Genomic DNA, 22,551 nt, shown 5'->3' with positions numbered 1-22,551 from the left:
AAGATTCGAACTTACGGCTGTTTATACTTGTCCTTTCAGCACAACTACGGAAAAAACTAAAATGCCAAATATAGAGTATATCTAACGTCCAAAAGAAATTGTAACAATATATTTTTTTTTTTTTTACTATTCCAAAAAAATATAGATGTGGTCAAGTGAATGGGTGGTTGTGGTTCGGTGATGGTCACTGCTGCCACATGCCACAATTGTTCCACAAAAATGGTATAAATTGAATTTGTCTTCCATTTAATAGATTAGTTGACAATTGGAATACAATAGCGTTTATCATCAACATCGTCATCATCATTAGCTGGCATCCAGCCAAGTGGAAGAAATTGAATCAATTCGTCGTTGATTGACAAGTCAAGGGACCTCTTCATTTTCGGATTAAAGTCTACAGAGAGAACAAGAGAAAATGTTGAAAAATTTCACATTTCGATTTTTCATCGTAACAAATCTGTGGATTCTAATATGCAAAGCCTCCCTGCCAGAGGATATTGCAAATTCTAGTGATGAATGTCTAAGCAATTCATTGGAAGTGTCAGTGTTATGTCGCGGCTCCCGTGCAATTCGTAATGCCTTTAATAATCTAAGCAAAACAAATAAGCCGGTAGTTATTGTACGTGGTCTGGAATTGGTTCCATCTAAATCGCAACCTCAACAGCAGCAGCAGCAGCAGCAAAACCAACCGAATTCACTGAATAGTACTGCTACCAGTGGCAATGGAATGTTGAACACAACCAATGAGTCTGGCGATAATATTGATATGGATGATGACTCCTTCCTGGGGCGATTTTCCCGCTATTTACGAACTCATGAATTGAATATAAAATTTTCGGATTTAATGACGGATGAGAGTGAACGTCACGATTTGGCACGTGATCTGGATCAGAGTGGCATGCAAATGAACAACCACTTGAATGTAAACGGTAAGATTATTTGTATTTTATCTCACCGCCTGCCAGCACCAGCTGGTTAACAACCATCACCTTCAACATTGTGGCCATGCCAAAGTGTAATTGTAGTTATAGTTTATTATCGTGAGAAATGTACGAGGCACAAATTGAAAGGTAGCAGAATTTCATAGTGCACAACCCAGAAAAAAAAACAAGTACACCCTAAAAAAAATCGCTTCTGTAGCATATACCCCAAACACATTTTGCTTCAAGCATATATATTTTCAGGATTGGTCCAAACAAAATATTGTTTGTATTATTCAAACATATTATGTTTCACCTTAGGGCATACACTGGTAGTAAAAAATTATAATGAAATTTTCTTTGTGTGGATATATTTTTAAGGCGCCAATTGGTTACTTCCAATATTTTACTTGCAGCATAGTCTCTAGTTCTCTCTTTCTAAACGCATATGTGTTAATAGGCTATTTCCAAACTAATATATGTTTGCATCTAAGAATATTATATTTACAAACATTTTATGTCCCAAACATAATATGTTCTAACATATTAACATATATGTCCCAAACATGTTATGCTAGTTTATGAACATTATATGCTTGCACTTAAAAATATTGTGTCAAAAAATTTTAGTTCCAAACATATGAAAACCCGTCTTTTTCGTCCATGTATACACGGCCTCTCCCACCATGAATTGCGTACAAAATTATACCTAAGATTTACCTTATTTGCCGAGGGTAAAATATCTTAAATCTATTAAGATTGGCTTCTAAATTGTAAATTAGTCCATATGTTAGTTAGAGTTTAATGATCGACTTATTTTGAGGATTCTATAGATAATTATGAACCGATCTGCACCCAGTTTGTGTGATAGTTAGAAGGTATACACTGACGAAGTACACCAAGTGTCAACCTGTTTCTTAACATTCAAGAAGTCAAATCTGAGGATCGATTTATATGGGCTCTATATATAATTTTGGAGCAAACTTTCAAAAAACATCGCCTACGTATCATATTCCGCTTGAAGCATATATATTTTCAGAATTTATTTAAAAAAATGTTTATACTGTGTAAACATATTATGTTTCACCTTAAGCATATATATCTTGAGGCCTTAACCCCAAACACCTAATTCCTTTCTTTATTTTTTAAATAATATTGGGCCACGGTCTCACGCAGATTAGGAAAATGATCACCCCAAACGTGTTTCAAGGGCAAAATGTTATTTTTGAACGGTGAACACGTAAACGTTTTTTAGCAAAGATGTTGTTTTCTCGGCAAAAACATATACGTTCGCCGAAATTAGATACATAATTTTCGAGAAAATAACATGGTTGCGGCTTATTCAATTTTCACCTTCCAAAAATAAAATTTTGCTCTTAAAACATTTTTGGGGTGATTACATTCCTTCTATGGGTGCACACCATTATCATCGGAACTCGAGTTCTAGTATCTAATCGAAGGCGTACGGTTTTGTGCTGTCCACTTTGGCAAGTAAACCTGATCATTTTGTTTGTTCACGAGCATAAAAGAACATAACACTTTATTGAATAGAAAAGATATACATTTAAACTTATGACCTACGAACAATTATATACGGCCGTAAGTTCGGCCAGGCCGAATCTTATGTACCCTCCATCATGGATTGCGTAGAAACTTCTACTAAAGACGGTCATCAACAATCAAATTACTTGGGTTGTGCACCCTCAAAAAAAAATCGCTTCTTTAACCTATGTTCCAAACATATTTTGCAGGAAGCACATATATTATTGGATACTGCCGAAACATTAATATGTTTGTTTTATGTGAACATATTATATGTTTGGAAGCATTTTGAGCCCAAAAATATTATATGCTTGGAAGAATTTTTCCCAAAGACGATTGTGCTCATTCCTTAACATACTCGTTATTTTCACTTCCACGAAATATTTTAATTCTTGGCACCTTTTTATGTAATACAAATAATGTTGAAGAAATTATTCACTTTTATAATTTTTTTAAATTTTACCTTTCGCCTGCACGGAGAATCGAACCGAGTACCATACAGTTTGTAAGCCAACACACTATCCACTGGGCTACGTAGCTGTCATGGTCACCAGCAGATAATTATCGTTATAAGTTACATTTATATAGCATAGTTTGCAGCGCCCACGAGCCCATGCAAACATAACATTTTTTAACAGAAACATACATTTGTTTGCCACGTGGAGCAGTGGTTAGCATGTCTGCCTTGCATGCAAAGGGTCGTGGGTTCAATCCCTGCTCCGACCGAACACTTTTTTTTTTTTTAATTTACACATTTATATTTATACTATATAAAATTTTTATAATGAAACTTCGAAACGTGGGTTATTAAAGATTTATAGTGAGTAACAGTGCTTGATATAAACGAAATTGACAGATTTTTGGATAAAATATTTTTTTTTTGCAAAAATAAAAATTTTGCAACAAAAAACTGTTTTTGGTACAAAACTTTAAAATTTGGAAGGAATTCAAAAACTAACAAAAGAAGAATGTGGAGTCGAGTATAAACATACATAAATAATTTTATAATATAAACATAAATTTATTTAGGCGTGAACAGTTTTTACTAGTATTTAACACCATCGGTCTAAAATGCCTTTTATTTTTCTTTAATAATTCATTTTAAAGAAAATAAACTTTTTAAATTGTTTTAGCTGCAAAACTCGAACTTAATGCCCGCTTTTATATTTGAAGGTGTCCGTCAACTCCTCTTGGACTACTTATTAATAAAGAGGAACTAAACTTTGTTTTTATACATTTTACTGTGTAATTTTTCACTTTTTCCTCCTTATTTCATTTTACTGTCCCAACTATAAAAAGAGTATAGTGCCCTTTCGTTATTTTTCTGAAGACCCCTGATTTATTTTAACGAACCAAGAAAAAAATTGTGCCCATAATGCCAAAATGATAAACAAAACACATGTCCACACATACATAAAATGCTGCTCTCAAGGCGAAAACACAGGCTTTTTTTCAAATGTCTATTCTCTTGGTTCCGAATGTCCATTCTCTTTATTCAAATTAAATAATATTTAGACTTAGCATATCAAATTTGTGGCCTTATCATAAAACAGTTTTCCGAAACAACATACCAGCGGTTTCACAGAAATTGTTCTCTTTTGATTCTTTCGCTGTGTTATGTTGATATCTTTCGTCAACTCTCCCGGTTTCCATCTCTATTTCTTTCTCTATACTCGCTTTGGATAAAATATCACAAAATATGTATGTTTAGTCGAAATTTGTAAATTTATATATGTTTGCATTCACACATATGATTTTTATGAAACATTTATGCCCCAAACATAATATATTCTAACATATTAACATAGATGTCCCAAACATTTAGTGTTAGTTTAGGAACATTACATGTTTGCACTTAAATATATTGTGTTTTAAAATTGTGCCCGAAACACACTTTGTTTATATCGGAACATATGAAAAACATATTTTTCTAAGAGTGTGGTAATACTTGCCGATGGCAAGGTATCTTAAAACTCCTTAAAATCGTCTTCTAAATGGAAATGAGTCCATACGGGGTATATATTAGGCAAAAAGGGCAGAGTAAAACCCTATATAATTCAGTTCTTGAACGGTATATATATATATATAGCTACACGGACGAAAAAGACAGTTTTTCATATGTTTGGTTGTAAAAATTATATGTTTGGAACTCAAATTTTTTAACACAATATTTTTAAGTGCAATTTTATAATGTTCATAAACTAGCATAACATGTTTGGAACATATATTTTAATACGTTTGGGGTATATGTTTGGGGTATATACCCTGTTCCACAGGGTATTATAAGTTAGTGCATATGTTTGTAACAACCAGAAGAAGACGAGATAGACACATGGTGTCTTTGGCAATAATGCTCAGGGTGGGTCCCTGAGTCGATATAACTATGTCCGCCTGTCCGTCCGTCCGCCTGTCTGTGAACACATTTTTGTGATCAAAGTCTAGGTCGCAATTTAAGTCCAATCGCCTTCAAATTTGGCATATGTTCCTAATTTGGGTCAGAATAGAACCCTATTGATTTTGGAAGAAATCGGTTCAGATTTAAATATAACTCCCATATATATCTTTCGCCCGATATGCACTAATATGGACCCAGCAGCCAGAGTTTTGTACCGATTTGCTTGAAATTTTGTACAAACATAACACTTAGTCGTATAGTCAAGTGTGCAAAATTTGATTGAAATCGGTTTAGATTTAGATATAGCTCCCATATATATCTTTCGCCCGATATGGACTTATATGGCCCCAGAAGCCAGATTTTTGGCCCAATTTGGTTGAAATTTTGCACTAGGAGTACAATTAGTAGTATAGTAAAGTGTGCAACATTTGATTGAAATCGGTTCAGATTTAGATATAGCTCCCATATATATGTTTTTCTGATTTCGACAAAAATGGCCAAAATACCAACATTTTCCTTGTTAAATCGCCACTGCTCAATCGAAAAGTTGTAAAAATGACTCTAATTTTCCTAAACTTCTAATAAATATATATCGAGCGATAAATCATAAATAAACTTTTGTGAAATTTCCATAAAATTGCTTCAGATTTAAATGTTTCCCATATTGTTTTACTAAAATTGTGTTCCACCCTAGAGCATTAGCCAACTTAAATTTTGAGTCTATAGATTTTGTAAAAGTCTAGTAAATTCTGTCCAAATCGAGTGATATTTAAATTTATGTATATGGGACAAACCTTTATATATAGCACCCAACACATTTGACGGGTGTGATATGGTATCGAAAATTTAGATCTACAAAGTGGTGCAGAGTATAATATAGTCGGTCCCGCCCGAATTTAGACTTTCCCTACTTGTTTTTTTTAGGGTGTATGGACCGATATGGACCACTTTTGGCATGGTTGTTAGCGACCCTATACTAACACAACGTACCAAATTTCAGCCGAATCGCATGAAATTTCCGCCTCCAAGAAATTTGCTCCTCCAAGAGGTTCTGGAGCTCAAATCTGGGGATCGGCCTATATGGGGGCTATATATATAATTATGGACCGATATGAATAAATTTTTGCATGATTGTTAGTGGCCATATACATACACAACATAGAAAATTTCAACCGAATCGGATGAAATTTGCTACACCAGCAGGCTCCGAAGATTTATTTGGAGGCTATATATAATTATTGACCGATATGGACCAATTTTAGCATTAATGTTGGAGACCATACGACCAACACCATGTACCAAATTTCAACCGGATCGGATGAAATTTGCTTATCCAAGAGAATCCGCAAACAAAATTTGGGTATAGCTTTAACAATGTCATCCTACCTGCATCAATAACAACTATTTGTGCCAAGTTTCAAGTCGATAGCTTGTTTCGTTCGGAAGTTAGCATAATTTCCAAAGACGGACGGACATAGCTAAAAAGAAAAAATATCACCAAAATATTTCCAATCAAAAAGTTGATTGAAGTTGAAAAAATGTTCAATTAATAAATTAATTGATACGATCAAATTTTTAATCAAGATAGAAACGTTAAGTTAATTAAGACAATGAATGAAAATTTTAAAATGTTTAACAAAAAAATTAATTGATACAATTATCTTTTTAATCAAACTTGGAGGACTAAGTCAATTAAAAACGTGATGGATTTGTTTTTTAAACTTTTAACTAAAAACTTACTTCAAACAGTCAATTTTTTTATTAAACTATAAACACTAAGTCAGTTAAAATTAAATTAAATTAAAATTAATGGAGTTTTGCAATCAACATTAATATAGTTTTAATTGAATCAATTAAAAAATTAATTAAAATTTGATAATGAAAATTATTAAATGTTTAAATCAAGTATTTTTTTTTAATGTTGATACACTATCATTTTCGTAATTGAAGACATTTCACCTAAAAAATTAATTGGATCGATTAATTCCGTGATTGAGTCAGAATTTTTTTGTTTGTTTGTAGATCGATTCAGAATTTCACCACAACCCAGAATATTTTTTATACTTTAATTATTGTACCAATGTTTCGATGTATTACAAACAGAATGACAAAGTGTTGGAAGGTATAAAAATTACACAGATTTGGTTCAGCCTTATATCTAAAGTATATATGTTAGATTGTTTGAAATATATTTATACCCTGTTCCACACTGTGGAACAGGGTATTATAAGTTAGGGCATATGTTTGCAACACCCAGAAGGAGACGAGATAGACGCATGGTGTCTTTGGCAAAAAATCTCAAGGTGGGCTCTTGAGTCGATATAGCGATGTCCGTCTGTCCGTGAACACATTTTTGTAATCAAAGTCTAGGTCGCAGTTTTAGTCCAATCATCTTCAAATTTGGCACAAGTATGTGTTTTGGCTCAGAATAGATCCCTATTGATTTTGGAAGAAATCGGTTCAGATTTAGATATAGCTCCCATATATATATTTCGCCCGATATGGACTTATATGGCCCCAGAAGCCAGAGTTTTAACCTAATTTGCTTAAAATTTTGCACACGAAGAACAATTAGTACTATAGTCAAGTGTGCTAAATTTTATTGAAATCGGTTCAGATTTAGATATAGCTCCCATATATATCTTTCGCCCGATATGGACTAATACGGTCCCAGAAGCCAGAGATTTACCCCAATTTGGTTGAAATTTTGCACAGGGAGTAGATTTAGCATTGTTGCTATGCGTGCCAAATTTGGTTGAAATCGGTTCAGATTTAGATATAGCTGCCGTATATAGCATTCGCCCGATTTACACTCATATGACCACAGAGGCCAAATTTTAACTCCGATTTAGTTGAAATTTTGCACGGGGAGTAGAATCAGCATTGTAGCTATGCGTGCTAAATTTGGTTGAAATCGGTTCAGGTTTAGATATAGCTCCAATATATAGGTTTCGGCCAATTTACACTCATATGACCACATAGGCCAATTTTTTGCTCCGATTTAGTTGAAATTTTGCACAGGGAGTAGAATTAGAATTGTAGCAATGCGTGCCAAATTTGGTTGAAATCGGTTCAGATTTAGATATATCTCCCATATATAGCTTTCGCCCGATTTACACTCATATGACCACAGAGGCCAATTTTTAACTCCGATTTAGTTGAAATTTTGCACAGGGAGTAGAATTAGCATTGTTGCTATGCGTGGTCAAAATACCGACAAAAATGGTCAAAATACCAACATTTTCCTTGTAAAATCGCCACTGCTTAGTCGAAAAGTTGTAAAAAGACACTAATTTTCCTAAACTTCTAATACATATATATCGAGCGATAAATCATAAATAAACTTTTTCGAAGTTTAATTAAAATTGCTTCAGATTTAAACGTTTCCCATATTTTTTTACTAACATTGTGTTCCACCCTAGTGCATTAGCCGACTTATATTTTGAGTCTATAGATTTTGTAGAAGTCTATCAAATTCTTCCAGATCGAGTGATATTTAAATGTATGTATTTGGGACAAACCTTTATATATAGCACCCAACACATTTGACGCATGTGATATGGTATCGAAAATTTAGATCTACAAAGTGGTGCAGGGTATAATATAGTCGGCACCGTCCGACTTTAGACTTTCCTTACTTGTTTGTAACTGATTTAGTCTTTCGAGTTTGATTAAAAATGTAATTATATCAATTAATTTTTTAATTACAAATTTAAAATTTGTCAATCATTGAGTCAATTTATTTAATGCTTCTATCTCGATTAAAACGTTAATTTTATCAATTAATTTATTAATTAAAAAAATTTTCTACTTCAATCAACTTTTTAGTTGGTAATATTTTGGTGATATTTTTTTCTGTGCAGTGAGCTCTTAATTGTTTTTAGAACTTCAATGGGTTTAGTCCAATCTCACTTTTTAATATGTGTTGCATCCTTTCTCGCGATGTCCACACCACATATAGATTAAAAATATGGCCTTCACTACACCGAAAGAATTTTCTTCGTAAACAGAACGAAAAATTTCTTTAAAAGTACGAAATTTGTCTTTGTTTTACAACCAAAGAAACTTTTCATTAAAAGTACGAAATATTTCGTACTTTTTACGAAGAAAAGTTCTTCCAAAATTTTCGTAGTTTGTAAGAAAAAAATTCGTACTTTTTATGAAGAATCTTCGTACTTTTTATGATGAATCTTCGTACTTTTTACAATTTCGTTCTTTTTATGAAAATGTTTCGTACTTTTTATGAAAAATTTTCGTACTTTTTATGAAAAAATTTCGTACTTTTTTCTGAAAAATGTTCGAACTTTTAGAAAAAAAATTTATAGTCGAAAGTGCATTTGGTTGTAGTTGCAAGTGTGAAAAATGACATCACTACTTTACATCTTAAGTTTTTGAATAATTTTTAGTTTTATTGCTTCACTTTTATTCATAGCGCGCTATCACCCAAATGAGAAGTAGCATAGACTTGCATACAAAAATAGAATAAAGGAATACACTCAAGCACATTATAAAAGACAATTTAATGCCGCGAACGGAAATTTTACAACTTCAATGAAACTTCTTCGTTATTTCAAAGAAAATGTTTCGTACTTTTTATGAAGAAATTTTAACGCAGAATGTTTCGTAAAATATTCGTAAAAACTTCTTCACAAAATTCATGAAATGTGAAGAAAGTTTCGTTAAAAGTACGAACTTTTTACGAAGAAAAGTTAATGTAGAATGTTTCGTATATTCGTAAAATGTTCTTCGTAAAATTTACGAAAATGAATGAAAATTTCGTTATTTTAATGAAGAATTCAGGAAGAATAGTTAATGAAGAATTCTTCGTAAAATTAACGAAGAGAATTCTTTCGGTGTATTCGGATCATTTCCGGTGCTGCTACCATTTTGTTTCGTCCAATTTTTGTATACGATGCAATACTGCCACGGTGACGAGCAGTGGAACGAGAAACAAACTATTTATTCTCATTTAAATGCTGGAGAACTCTAACGATAGGCTCTTGAGATTTCCCAGCCAAATATAAAGCAATTCAAGCTCGATGGTGTGAGCTTGAATTCCATCATGAATATCTTTATTTCAGAATGCAATAGAGCAAAATGCTTTATAAAGCTTGTAAATAAGGAGATGAACTGTCAAATTTGTTATTTGTAGCAATCTGAAACGATTGAAATACATATCAGCCACACTGTATATTAAATGTTAAAAAAAAATCTTGGATGATTTGAGAGGCATATGAATTAAAAAACCATAAGAAGTTTTCTGTAATTTCAAGTATTCAGATACTTTTACATTTCACATTTTATTTAATTTTTTTTATATTTGATCTCCATTTTTTAAATATGTTTTGTTGCGATTCCAACTTTTATCGTGTTACTCGTATGTATTTAACTGCAAACCATTTTATAATTCAACACATAACCAATATCTTACTACACAGAAAAAAAAGTGTCTTGTAAATTTAAGGACCATTTTGACTTCCACATAGTTCAACAAATTTACTGTAATATAGTTCATTTTTCGTAACCACAACGAAAATTAACTTGGCTAAAGCAAAACTTATAAAAATTCAGTAAATGTTTTTTAGTTCACTAACTACGAAATGGGAAGGATTTTTCCTTAAATAAATTTCCAACACAGTAGTTAATGCATCGTTGATTCTATTATAAAAATACATGGGCAATATAAAAATCTTACTACGAAATGTGGACAATTTACTAAGACAAAATTTTGTATGGAAAAAATTTTTGTAGTAAAAATTAACTTAACGACATTACCGATTCGTACGATGACTACCTACAGATTATTTCCCTTTTTATTATATGTTGGAGTGTTTTTACTCACATTGAAAATTTTAGTTAAAATAGAATAAAAATTAGTTAATATAATCCTTGACAGGTGTATATAATTTTTATAGATTCCTCATAGATTTGGTATATATTTTACCTTAACTTATAGATAGAATTCCAACTAATCAATAAACGTGCTACTGGAAAATGTGAGTGCATCATGCGAGGGAGTTTTTAGAGACATTTTGTGTATATCTCGTATGATTGTTTGTGTTTGTTATTGCGTCATTTATGCTGTTGTTGGTTGTTTTGATTCTAGAGACAATGGAATGTTCCTTGTGTGTTGTTGGTATCTTTTGTGGTGAGAGTTGTTTTTTTGCAATAGCAAGATCAGAAAGGGAACGTGTGTGTGTGGAGTTGTTTTTCTTTACGGCAGGTATGTATCCCTTATGACTATTTGTGTCTTTCAGTTTTATTGTTGCATTCAGTTATGTTGATGCATTTATGAAGTGCACACGTGGATTTAATTTTGCAAAATTGTACGTGCGGTATTGGTGTTTATTAATGAAAATACATTTATTTCGAAACATTTTAGAAACTGAGAAGTGAATGATGTGATGTTAGAGGAATCAAAAACGCTTTTTATTGATAAAAAACAAATAACAGATTAAGGAACTGTATATTTCTGTTAATATGTTAGTTTAAAATTAGTGCGGATTTTAAATTGATTTACATAAAAAATATACAACATGAGTGGTAATAGGATGATTTATATTTATTCTACATCTGGACCACAGGTTGAGAAGCAACCATTTTTTTGAATCTATATTTTTTATGTTACAGCAATTCCTACAGGTGAGTACTAAGTTCGAGTTTAGCCGCTAAAATTAAAAATAAATCACTAAGCAAAGTATAAAATTATACGTCTTCGATACAAATTTAAATATAACTTGATGGAGAATAGCCCAAATCAAGTTTTTTATAAAGATTATTTTTTATAATGGATTATTAAAGAAAACTTATCATGGAAATTGCAATTTTAGCCGCTAAACTCGAACTTAATATCCACCTTAAATACTAAATGCCATACTGACAAGTGGAAATTATGTCTAATTTTATAATATTTTTTATTTCAATTATATTCTGAGAATAATTTCAATAACGTCCCATTTGTCCATGGATATGATTCCAATAATCTACCTACTGGATGGATTTTTCAATGTGGTAAGTTTTTCTGTAAACGGTATTTTGTCCGTTTTTAATAAAACCAAAATTTCAATTTATTAAAAATTATTTTTTTCACTTGCAGGTAGACAGGTCTCGTAATGGTAATTTTTTGAATATTCTTACTGTTTAATACTAATTAAGCTGATATCCTTATTGGCTCTAGGAAATACTCTTGAAAACTGTAAGTTAAAGATCAATATGAACGATAGAATTAATTAATTAATAATATTTTTCTTATATTTTGTATAACTTCAGATGCCTCTAAGCCAAATCCGCCCAACAAAAGTTAGCCAAAATCGATGAAATTGGACAATTCAATTGAATATAGCAACTTATGCCACATATATCTTTCATATGGATAGAAAACATGGACATTTAAATTAATTAGTTTAGTCCTAATAACATAGAATATTACTCTTTTGAAGAAGCAATTACTAACTACCGACAAGTAAATGCGTCCAACGTACTAATAAAAATATTTCCTTTATTGTATATCATAAGCCATAGTTTTGTGTAATATAATAATAATTCTTTGAAATAAAATACTGGTGGTTATAGAAAATTGACTTGTTTTGTACGAAAAATTTCTTAGTTGTATACAGGCTTTTTGTACTTTTGATTCCTCAGTTTCTCTACTTTTTTGAAAATTATACCGACAAACAGTTTATTTCAAACCAATTTCTTAATACATGTTTCCCAAAAAATTGTTAATTTTTCCGGATAGCAGGAATATTTTGAATGAATTTAACCATATTCTTCCCACAGCATAGTAATAATGAACTAAAATACGATGTAATACATGAACTAATTTATAAGAAAATCATGAACTTATCTAGATGAAAAAAATCTTTGGCGCCAAATCATGGTCATTCTTACTATGGGTTAGTTCATTTTTCATAAAAAATAGTAAACTTTTTTTTCGGTGTACACTAGTTATAAATAAAAACCTATGGGCAAATGCCATTTTTCAAGCGAATGAACATCATTTGATTCAATTACATGGACATCTACATCACCCTTCCACTGCACTACTTGGTATGGGCCAAAGATTGATGTGGAAGTAGTCATTGATTCAAGTGGGATTATTGTCAATTAGTATGCTCCGGCTTATTCAAAGATTTGATTGGCTTGTCTTTAATGACATTTACGGCTCACATCAACTGATTTACAACTTCCCATTGACTATCAATCAGTTAATCGGATTGGTGTGTAAATCACGCCAAACTGGATCTATAGCCAATTAATTAAAGATGCAAACTGTGTAATTGAAAAGATTTAAGTTGGTCATGTAAACATAAAATGGTATTACCATATCCTTTTCAGAGATTTAAAATATGTGTTCGGAATGTTCATTAAGAACCCCCATATGTATATGCGTCAGTGAATTAAGCTGGTTTAGCCTCAGGATTGAATAATTTGCAAAATTTTATTATACTCGAGAAAACTATTAACTTAAGAAGGATTATGGGGAGCCTTTCACTCGAACCAGAGGAGAGTAAATGTCAATGTGTAGTTGTCATATTGATTGTTATGACATATGTCTGGGAGTCTTCCGAATAGGGGTTTCCCGGGATTTCACAATATTTTTGCTCCCATTTACCCGGGAATTAAAATTGGCATTTCCCTGAGTTGTAACGTGATACTTATATGAAACCGCATTTCGGTAGACGAGTAGACAAAGTAAGTCGTATACAGCACATTTGCAAAATATTTGAATAAATAATGCAAGGAAGTTTGAAATAGAAAAATTGAATTGAATGAATACATTTTAAATGATTTTGAGTGATATTAACAACCTAGTACATATAATTCTATAACACTAATTTTAATATCTCCACTATTTCTGGCTCGATTTTACGAGGATGTAAATACTGGATACACTGAAAAAACTGTGAATCACAAAATCTTAACTGAATAGTATTACAAACGCTGACATCACGCCGACATCACAAAAATAAGTAAATATTTTTCAACTAATTCAAGAAAATTTGTGAGACAAAATGATTATTTCTCACCTAGTCAAGAAAATTTCGTAGGAAATAATTGGAGTTCAATATTGAAAGAATTGATTTATTGCCATACGAAATTTAATATGGTCGCATTTGTAGTAAAATTTACAAATTTAAAGAAATAATTAACTTTTTTTGTAAGAAGTACGAATTTAGTAAATTATGCTTATGCTTCATTTGTGTAAAATTTGTTCCCGTTTTATCGTTCATTTAACTAACGAACGCAAAAATTTATTTGTGTAAAGGAAACTTTCTCCAAACATAAAATTCCATGAACTAAAATAAAATTAAATTGGCTTTAGTTAAATAGAGGGTTCGCTTTTTTTGAGTGTATAATACCGTAATACTTTTTTGTTTGTTTTGAGCGATGAGTCGATGAATATGAGCGGGGAGCGACCACCTACAGTTACGATGCACAGTTCTTCGATTCCATACAACGAATGGGCAAAAATAGAAAAATGCGTCGCAGAAAAGCGAAACTTTGTATGACCTTATTGATGGTCAAAACTAAGAATAATCCGAAGTTTGTTTCCAATCGCACAACTCCTTCACGTAACTCACATACAATGGGTTCAAACTGATTCTGATTACATAGAGGGTCGAGATAACATACACGGACAAAAAAGATTGTTTTCCATATGTTTGGGTGTAAAAATTAGATGTTTGGAACTCAAATTTTTAAACACAATATTTTTAAGTGCAAGCATAAACTGTTCATAAACTAGCATCACATGTTTAAGACATATATGTTAATATGTTAGAAGATATGTTGTTTGGGACATAAAATGTTTGTAAATATAATATACTTAGATGCAAACATATATTAATTTTGAAATAGCCTATAAACATATATGTGTTTAGAAAGAGATACCTAGAGAGTAAGCTGCAAGTAAAGGAATGGAAGTAACCAATTGGAGCCTTAAAAATATATACACACAAGGAAAATTTCGTTAAAATTGTTTCCTACCAGTGTACGAGTATGCCTAAGGTGAAACATAATATGTTTGAACAATACAAACAATATTTTGTTTGGACCAATTGTGAAAATATATATGCTTAAAGCAAAATGTTTTTGGGGTATATGTTACAGAAGCGATTATTTTTTGAGGGGTATAGATATTGATCTAGGGGTGAGCCTTGATGGACAAAAAGGAAAAAATGTGAACATTTTACATGTTTTACAAACTTTTTAAAAATTAACAAAAACGAAATTCAGAGACATAATTTTTTGTTAACAGTCCAAACAATGCAACCAAGATGTCCGACAAGGTAAATGTGTGAACATCAAAAAAAAAAAACTAACTAACTAACAAAACGCCTTATTTATTAACCGACCTTACTCAAATTTAGCATAACGTAACCCTCAGTAGTATAAAACAAACCTACGAAATGTCATCGAAATCGGTTCAGATTAAGATATAGCTCCCATATATATGTATCACCCGATGTCGCCAAATTTAGCAATATGACTGTAAATTAAAAGTAACTTACAATTACGGAATGTAATTGGAAATTTCATAGAATGTTAGACTAGCAGATGGGCTGAATCGATGCATTTTAATGCCCACCACCATAATAATTTATTTAAATTTTTCGAACAATCGAATTTATTTTTTTTAATTTTATTTTAAGACCATATACCTATATACTTATATACATATGTCGAATATTGACAGATAATTCTTTCAAAAATTTATTTCTATAAAAAATTTTGTCAAAATTTTATTTCTATAGAAAATTTAGTCAAAATATTATTTCTATAAAAAATTTAGTCAAAATTTTATTTCTATAGAAAATTTTGTCAAAATTTTATTTATATAGAAACTTTTGTAAAATTTTTATTTCTATGGAAAAATTTGACAAAATTTTATTTCAATAAAAAATTTAGTCAACATTTTATTTCTATAAAAAAATTTTGTCAAAATTTTATAGAAATAAATTTGGACAATATTTTGTCAGACTTCTACAAAATCTTGGGCACAGTGTGGTGCAGGGTATAAATATGGGAAATATTTATAATATTAATAATATTTAGGCAATTTTTCAAAAATGCATTTATGACTCATCTGTCGATAAATATGAATTAAAGCCACAGGAAAATTTGAGTTTTGCAAGTTTTAGTTTTAGCAGTGACTATAAGTGAGCATCAGTAAGAAATAAAATTTTGAGAAAATTTGCTATAAAAATAAAATTTTTAAATTTTATGTTTGAGAAAATTTGCTATAGAAATAAAATATTGTGAAAATTTTCTATAGGAATAAAATTTTGAAAAAATTTTCTCAAAATTTTATTTTTTACTGATGCTCAATTATAGTCACTGCTAAAATGAAAACTTGTAAAACTCAAATTTTCCTATGCCTCTAATTCTATTTATCGACAGATGAATAATAAATGCATTTGTGAAAAATTATCTAAATATTATTAATATTATAAATATTTTCCATATTTATACTCTGCGCCACACTGTGTCCAAGATTTTGTAGAAGTCTGACAAAATATTGTCCAAATTGGGTCAGTTTTAAATATTGGTTAATGGAAACATAAACCTTTATAAAGGGTGATTCTTTTGAGGTTAGGATTTTCATGCATTAGTATTTGACAGATCACGTGGGATTTCAGACATGGTGTCAAAGAGAAAGATGCTCAGTATGCTTTGACATTTCATCATGAATAGACTTACTAACGAGCAACGCTTGCAAATCATTGAATTTTATTACCAAAATCAGTGTTCGGTTCGAAATGTGTTTCGCGCTTTACGTCCGATTTATTGTCTACATAATCGACCAAGTGAGCAAACAATTAATGCGATTGTGACCAAGTTTCGCACTCAGTTTACTTTATTGGACATTAAACCAACCACACGAATGCGTACAGTGCGTACAGAAGAGAATATTGCGTCTGTTTCTGAGAGTGTTGCTGAAGACCGTGAAATGTCGATTCGTCGCCGTTCGCAGCAATTGGGTTTGTGTTATTCGACCACATGGAAGATTTTACGCAAAGATCTTGGTGTAAAACCGTATAAAATACAGCTCGTGCAAGAACTGAAGCCGAACGATCTGCCACAACGTCGAATTTTCAGTGAATGGGCCCTAGAAAAGTTGGCAGAAAATCCGCTTTTTTATCGACAAATTTTGTTCAGCGATGAGGCTCATTTCTGGTTGAATGGCTACGTAAATAAGCAAAATTGCCGCATTTGGAGTGAAGAGCAACCAGAAGCCGTTCAAGAACTGCCCATGCATCCCGAAAAATGCACTGTTTGGTGTGGTTTGTACGCTGGTGGAATCATTGGACCGTATTTTTTCAAAGATGCTGTTGGACGCAACGTTACGGTGAATGGCGATCGCTATCGTTCGATGCTAACAAACTTTTTGTTGCCAAAAATGGAAGAACTGAACTTGGTTGACATGTGGTTTCAACAAGATGGCGCTACATGCCACACAGCTCGCGATTCTATGGCCATTTTGAGGGAAAACTTCGGAGAACAATTCATCTCAAGAAATGGACCGGTAAGTTGGCCACCAAGATCATGCGATTTGACGCCTTTAGACTATTTTTTGTGGGGCTACGTCAAGTCTAAAGTCTACAGAAATAAGCCAGCAACTATTCCAGCTTTGACAACAACATTTCCGAAGAAATTCGGGCTATTCCGGCCGAAATGCTCGAAAAAGTTGCCCAAAATTGGACTTTCCGAATGGACCACCTAAGACGCAGCCGCGGTCAACATTTAAATGAAATTATCTTCAAAAAGTAAATGTCATGGACCAATCTAACGTTTCAAATAAAGAACCGATGAGATTTTGCAAATTTTATGCGTTTTTTTTTTTTTAAAGTTATCAAGCTCTTAACAAATCACCCTTTATTTGAATTTATATACAGAGAATACAGATTGGTTGTGATAACCGAATTTATTGCCAACCTCCTTTTGGCAGTTGCACCAACTATCAGTTGGCAGGTGTGTCACCCGACAAATTCGGTCGACTCAATCGAATTATGGGAACTCCAACTAATACTATATATGGATTTGGTTGTATCAGACGATGGAATTTGTCGTCGTTCACTTCATTTGGTTGTGTTACCCAACCCCAATAAAAACAAGTATATATGGCCGTAAGTTCGGCCAGGCCGAATCTTATGTACCCTCCACCATGGATTGCGTAGAAACTTCTACGAAAGACTGTCATCCACAATCGAATTACTTAAATCGTTTTCTAAATTGTGAGTTAGTCCATACGTGGTATTATATATTAGACAAAAAAGGTATGTATAGGTAAGTCTACAAATAATTACGTATCGATATGGACTTTTGCACGGTACGTAGGGAGCCAGAATTGAAATATGGGGGTCGCCTATATGGGAGCTATATACAAATATGAACTTGATATGGACCAATTTTTTGTGATTGGGGATCGATTTTTCTGAGGGCTCTATATAACTATAGACCGATATGGACCTAGTTAGGCATGGTTATTAAAGTTGCCCAAAATTGGACTTTCCGAATGGACCACCTAAGACGCAGCCGCGGTCAACATTTAAATGAAATTATCTTCAAAAAGTAAATGTCATGGACCAATCTAACGTTTCAAATAAAGAACCGATGAGATTTTGCAAATTTTATGCGTTTTTTTTTTTTTAAAGTTATCAAGCTCTTAACAAATCACCCTTTATAAAGCACTCAACAAATTTGAAGGATTTGAGATTTTATTGAAATGTAGATTTAAATACAAAGTTGTGCAGAGTATATTATAGTCGGCCCCGCCCGACTTCAGACTTTCCTTATTTGGTTTTTACTAAAATTTCGTTTCGTCCCATAACGTTAGATATAAATTTTAAGTTCATAGATTTTGTAGAAGTGTATACAATTTTGTCTAAATCGGTTCAGATTCAAATTCATGCATATGGGAATATAAACCTTTATATAGTTCGCAACAAATTTAAAGGAGTTCAGATAGTATCAATAATTTTGGTCCACAATGTGTTGAAGGGTATAATACAGTGAGCCCCGTCCGACTTTGAACTTTCTTTACTTGTCTATAAATACATATACTGAAGACTGTTGGTATCTGCTCATATTGTGATGGGTATTTATATAACATTATTTTATTTATTAAACATAGAACCGACATTGCCTTAAATTTCAAATATAGTGTTCAGTTGGCATCAAATGTGAAATTAAGATCTTTTTTGCACACATAAATAAATACGGTACCATTTACGGTACCTCCACAATAGAACTACAAATTAGTGCTTTTAAAATGAGATTTAGTTATATTACCTGGAGTCGACTCCAGAGACGGAGTCGAGCAAAATTGGCTCGACTCCACAGACTCCACAGCCCTAATTGAACGATTTCTTTTTTTTTAATATTAGACTTAATATTGACGTACTAACTCCGCAGATATAAAATCAATTATAGCTCCTAAGATCTGACATTTCTGTTCAGATTGAGATAGAACTGCCATAAACATGTGCCACTTAATTTGGAATACGTTTTCTCCCCAACCTATTTCAATGATACCCCACAAACACTTATATTTTCTTATTCAGTAGGGGTGATTTAGGTTATGATATAGTGAGGCTCGCCCGACTTTCTACTTTGCTCATTTGTTTTGTTTTGTTTTATTTTTATTATTTTGGTTCCCGCCTCCAATAACCACACAAAATATTTAACTTGACTATATAGCACTATTCGTTCCTTTACTCCATCCACGTAATTGTCTCTATTCATTTATTGCAAAATTTTATATATTTTTGTATTCGGAGCTAGTTGTCATCGACTATTAAAAACAGAAATTACAATAAAAATTGGATCAAATATATTGTTTTGCCGTTTTCGAAGCACTGTGCGAAGGCTCATGAGTTCATGCAACTTATCGACTCCTCTCAGCTTAACTTTTTTGCATCGATGAGATCTTGCACTATGTGGAACTTCGATGGCTTCAGCTAATTTTTCAATATGAGTTGCATCCGTTCTCGCGATATATTCAGCGACAACACTGACAGTATCACGGTAACAAGCTGCAGTACATGAAACCGAAAGATTTATTCAAATTTAAATGGTGGAGAGCTCTAACGATAGCCAATTGTGATTTTCCAGCCAAATATAAAGCAATCACACTATCGCGCAGGAATTCCATCACCAATTATTTGTATTTGTATCAGTTGAACCCAGCAAAAAAAAAAAATTGGAAGTTCTTCCAAAGACACTACTTCAAAAGCACTTCCAAAAATGCCCTCCCAAAGATAGTCTTTATTTTAACTACACAGGAAGTTGTTTTGATCATTTTTTTAAAACTCGCTTTTTTCGTATTTTTAATAAAAAAATTTTAATTATTTTGTTTTAACAAGGATAAAAGGAGAGTAAAAATTAATAAAATGGTACCATTTATTTAAATTATGTCGAAAAAAAATTCTAAATCTATTCCAGAAAAATTGCAAATTTTTGAAATTATTTGAGGTCAAACGTTTTGGACAAGCGTTAACATAGAATGCATTAATAAAAATCATTAAAGAAAAATTATTTATTTGGCAAAATATGACACAATTTTATAATTCACATCCATTGAAAACATTGAATTCGGACCACACCTTAGGTTAGGTTAGGTTATGTGGCATGTTAAGCTCAATGACAAGGGGCCTCCTTTTTATAGCCGAGTCCGAACGGCGTTCCACATTCCAGTGAAACCACTTAGAGAAGCTTTGAAACCCTCAGAAATGTCACCAGCATTACTGAGGTGGGATAATCCACCGCTGAAAAACTTTTTGGTGTTCGGTCGTAGCAGGAATCGAACCCACGACTTTGTGTATGCAAGGCGGACATGCTAACCATTGCACCACGGTGGCTCCCCACCTTAAGAAGTGACACAAATTCAGTACAACGGCTGTTGATATGGTGGACATCCGTCCTATGACAATCCCAAGTTAAATTCATCGCTTCTGTGCCAATTTTGCACCACTTTCGAATCCAAAAAGAACATTTTCACTACTTTTTGCCGGCGCTTTTTTTGCTGGGAAGTTCTTATTTTCATCAACACACATGTACCACTATAACCCTCCAAACAACACACAGGCAACGGGTATAGGCAGCAATTCTATTTATAGAGTGGATTGTTGATCATATACAAACAGATATAAATAAGCTGTACTTACACCAAAAGATATATATTTCGATTTTTATTCTCTTTGCTGTAGATTATAAAATAGATCTCTCTTTTAAATACTGAAATTCTATAACTTTCATTCTACCTCCTATTAATCAATAATGAATAAAAGGTGGAAATGGTCTTTCATTTATTTTATAGTTGTAACTAAAAAAAAACAATTTTCCTAGAAATTCAATTACATGCATTTTTTCTTTTTTTATTTTATGTAATAATAACAAAATCCATAGAGGGCCGCAAAAAGGACAAAGGGGGCGCAATGATGATGATGGCATTGATGTTTTCAAAAATGATGGCTGTTATGGGTCTTGGAGGACTTGGTGCTCTAGCCATGAAAGCTCTAGGCGTTTCTATGATGGCTTTAATGATGACCGCTATGGTGGGCATGAAGTCGTTCGCCAGTCAAGGACATGAATCGACCCATAGTGTTCAGTATGTGACAGCAGATGGTCATCATCACAAAAGGCGTCGAAGACGTAGCAGTGGCAATAATAGAAACTCATACATTTCATCGGATTCACTTAAATCCAAAGAAACCCTCCAACTCCCATTGGCATACAAAGGATGGCGAAAAATAAACGACGAATTGGACAAATTGAAATCGCTTTAATTGTTATATGATTACATTTTTATTATTCTATTTTTGCGAAATATTTATTTTATAGTTTTAAGGAAGCAAATAAAAAGGATGTTCAATGGCTGTGAGTGTTTTTTACTAACGCTGGAGAAATTTGAAAAAAAAAAGGCTATGAGTAAATTTAATTTAGTGGAAGACTAACATAATGATCGTCTTTAGTTGAATGGTGCACATTTATCTGTTAACCAGCAAAAAAAATTGGAAGTTGTTCCACAATCATTTCTTTTGAAGCGCATCTCGGAAAAGTAAAAAAATAATAAAAAATGCATACCCGCTGGGATTTGAACCAGTGCCGTTTGACTATATACATGACATATAAAACGACCCCCAGATTTGGCTTCCGAATCCTCTTAGAGAGGCAAATTACATTCGATTTCGTTGAAATTTGGCACGTTGTGTTAGTACGTGGCTTCCAATATCCAGACAAGAATTGGTTCATATCGGTCCATAATTATATAGCCCCCATATCAAACGATCCCCAGATTTGACCTCCGGAGCATCTTGGAGGAGCAAAATTCTTCCGATCCGGTTAAAATTTGGTACGTGGTGTTAGTATATGGTCTCTAACAGCCATGCAAAAATTGGTCCATATTGGTCCACAATTATATATAGCCCCCATATAAACCGATCCCCAGATTTGTCCTCAGAAGCCTTTTGGAGGAGGAGGAGTTCCCATATATGTTAAACCGATAACCAGCAGGAGCAAATTTCATCCGATCCGGTTGAAATTTGATACGTGGTGTTAGTATATAGTATCTAGCAGTCACGCAAAAATTGGTCCATATCGGTCCATAATTATATATGGTCCCCATATTAACCGATTCCCAGATTTTGCTTATAGATCCTCTTGGGGAAGCATGTTTTGTCTGATCTGGTT

At 32.5% G+C, this 22,551-nt stretch overlaps 1 protein-coding gene across 1 annotated transcript; it reads left to right on the top strand.

The window, feature by feature from the left end:
- The first annotated feature begins 280 nt into the window (after nt 1-280).
- On the top strand, nt 281-21,737 carry Osi5 (Osiris 5). Its single transcript, XM_075288398.1, has 2 exons — nt 281-929; nt 21,268-21,737. The coding sequence occupies exons 1-2, from the start codon at nt 416-418 to the stop codon at nt 21,645-21,647; spliced, it is 894 nt and encodes a 297-aa protein (XP_075144513.1). The 5' UTR covers nt 281-415; the 3' UTR covers nt 21,648-21,737.
- Nucleotides 21,738-22,551: the final 814 nt, after the last annotated feature.

This window comes from Haematobia irritans, chromosome 1 (genome assembly GCF_050003625.1).
Source record: "Haematobia irritans isolate KBUSLIRL chromosome 1, ASM5000362v1, whole genome shotgun sequence".
Lineage (NCBI taxonomy): Eukaryota > Metazoa > Arthropoda > Insecta > Diptera > Muscidae > Haematobia > Haematobia irritans.
The sequence above is the reverse complement of the archived record's forward strand: the minus strand, read 5'-3'. Positions and strand labels throughout refer to the sequence as shown.